This window comes from Volvox carteri, assembly GCF_000143455.1.
Source record: "Volvox carteri f. nagariensis unplaced genomic scaffold VOLCAscaffold_33, whole genome shotgun sequence".
In the NCBI taxonomy this organism is placed as follows: domain Eukaryota; kingdom Viridiplantae; phylum Chlorophyta; class Chlorophyceae; order Chlamydomonadales; family Volvocaceae; genus Volvox; species Volvox carteri.
The window spans coordinates 625,048-627,726 of NW_003307576.1; the positions used below are offsets into that span (position 1 = coordinate 625,048).

The window sequence follows — 2,679 nt, forward strand, 5'->3', positions numbered from 1 at the left end:
GTCCCACCGTGGTCGGTGCGCTGCTGCTGGCCCACACGGCGCCCATCCCCAACCTGATCGAGCACCGCTGGCTGGGCGCCTACCTGCCGCTGATATCACTCTACCTTGCGGAGACGTCGGCGTTGAAGCTCGTCAATTTTACGGAAAAGATCCAAACGGCGGTTGGTCTCAACCAACTCGCCTGGATCATCTCCTCAGATCTCGACACGTGGTTTGACTGGTGCCATCCGGACGATACGGAGGCGCGGCTGGTGCTGCTCGCACCGGGTGTGTATTGGTAGCGTGTGTGTTTTTGTGTTTTTGTGTGTGTATTGGTAGTGTATTTGTGTGTTTGTGTGTGTTTGTGTTTGTGTGTATTGGTAGCGTGTGTGTTTGTGTATGTATGTATGTATGTATGTGTGTGTGTGTGTTTGTTGGGGGGCGGTAGTGGGGGGTTGGTAGCGGGGCGAGTGGTGGCGGTGGGGGGGAAGGGTGGCCATGATGGTGTGTATGTGTGTGTATGGGGGAGGGCTGATGTTAATATTTGGGTTGGTCAAGAAAGGTTGTGTCGTCGGGGAAGGGGGGGTGCCACGCAAAGTGAAGATTTTGGGGGGATGGGTGGGGGAGTTGGGGGGGGGAATTGGTTGGGGGGTTCTACGTGGGGTGGAAGTTAAAAAATGAACAACAGAGCTCGGTCTGGTGGCGGGGTGGGGTGGGAGATTGGGCGCCTGTGTTTTGTGGTTTCGGAGCTTAGGCTATGGGAGGATGGTGGGGGGGTCAGTGGGGGGCTTAAGGGGAGAAGGTACTCGGCCGCAATCCCTTCTTTTTTTGAGGGTGGAGAGAGAAAAGAAGGGGGTGTTTGTGGCTCTTATATTAACGAAAACGAAAGACAGTTTCTTTTGTATATTATATAATATGTTATATATATAATGTATATATAATATATTATATATATTAATATGTATAAAATAATATATATATTATATAATGTATATTATATATACACATACCTGTCTTAATGAATGCAACATCCATATGTGCTTGCACGTGTCGTGTTGGAGCGGTGCAGATCAATCGGCAGCAATGGTGCTGTCGAGATCCGTGGGCGCCCTTCGCGCCTTTGACCCGGTCAACTCCATCGACGTGCTCGTGTCGGGCGGCATTCGATCTGGCCCGACATTCAACACTCGTCGAACCTCGACCAACGTCGAACAGGACTTGGGCGGCATCAGCGGCATTCGCCGCGATCCGTCTTTCGTATCGCGCGGCTTGGGGCCGGGAAGCAACACGGGCGGCGGCTTCGGGTCCTCGATCGGCAAAATGGTACGTGTGTGTGTGTGTGTGTGTTTTGGGACGTCCGGTTGGGGAGAGGGGGAGGGTGGAGGGGGAGGGGGAAGGGGAAAATGGTTGAGAGGAGGGAAAACGGAAATAAGAGGGGGCGGGGGCGGGGGAGGGGGGCAATAATGGGCTAATGTTGAACACGCAGGCTGGAGAGAGGAGCGCCGGAGCCGCCACCAGAACCTCTCCCCCCCACGTCCCAACCCACCACCTCCCGCACCCCCCGCATCCCCCACCACCACTACTCTTGCCCTGGCAGCAGCTTCACTCGTGTGTGGTTCGTCTTTTCCCCCCTACCCCCGTCTTCCCCCCCACCCCCCTCCCCACCCCCTCCATTGCTCGCAATCCCCCCCCCGCACACTACCTCCCCACAGCCGCCCGAGGAGGGGCTACTCGGCACTCACATGTCGCTGTCCAACACCCTCACCCGGCGGTGCCTGGCGGAGGGCTCCAAGCTGCTGTTCGTGGCGGATGTGATGGCGGCGTTGAAAAAGTACGGCGAGCCGTGGAAAGACGTTTTCATGGAGCAGGCGCGTGTGACAAACCCCACGTGGTGAGTTGGCCTATGTGTGTGTATGTATATATGTGTGTGTATGTGTGTATATGTGTGTGTATGGGGCAAGGGGAGAGGGGGCGGGGGAAAAGAGGGGAGAGGAGAGGAGGCGGGGGAAATGGGTAGAGGTGGAGGGGAGAGAGAGAGTTTGGCGCACTCATCATCGTATACTAATCACATCATTCATCACATCACGTTGGCCACGGCGTGACGGAGCGGCATCTAGTCAACTTGTCGTAACCGGGGCACAAAAACCCTCCAAAAGTATGGTATGGGCGAACCGTTGCATTAACTTGATTGACAATTTCCCTTGTACACACACATACATACATACATACATACATACATACATACATACATACATGCATACATACATACATACATACATACATACATACATACATACATACATACATCTCGCGGCACAGTCCATTTTAATGCTTTTATACACACGTACATACATACGTACATACCTACAGGGTCGTGGCCGCTCCAATCGCACACGGCGGCAAGCATCTTGGCGCCATCCTCTGGCTATCGAGCTCCCGGCTGAATCCGAACATGTTGGCGCAGACCGCCAAGGCGACTGTGCCGCTGCTGCTCCACACAGTGGCTCGACAGGTGTGTATGTGGGGGGAAAAGGGTGCTGGGAAAAGGGGGGGAATGTGCGGGGGAAAGAGGTAGTGACCCGCACCAATCAACCAACTAACCAACCAACCAACCAACCAACACATTCCCCCTCCTTTTCCCCCGCACATTCCCCCTCCTTTTCCCCAACCAACCAAGTAACCAACCAACCATCCAACTCC

General features: G+C 54.3%; 1 protein-coding gene across 1 annotated transcript in view; it reads left to right on the forward strand.

Moving 5' to 3' along the window:
- VOLCADRAFT_93711 (uncharacterized protein) overlaps positions 1–2,679 on the forward strand; it is a gene marked incomplete at both ends in the record, with an annotated part of 10,594 nt that overhangs the window by 2,376 nt on the left and 5,539 nt on the right. The window contains 4 exons of the mRNA XM_002952903.1: positions 63–267; positions 1,049–1,302; positions 1,692–1,870; positions 2,350–2,491. Of these exons, the coding sequence (XP_002952949.1) occupies positions 63–267; positions 1,049–1,302; positions 1,692–1,870; positions 2,350–2,491 (780 nt within the window). The remainder of the gene's footprint in view (positions 1–62; positions 268–1,048; positions 1,303–1,691; positions 1,871–2,349; positions 2,492–2,679) is intronic.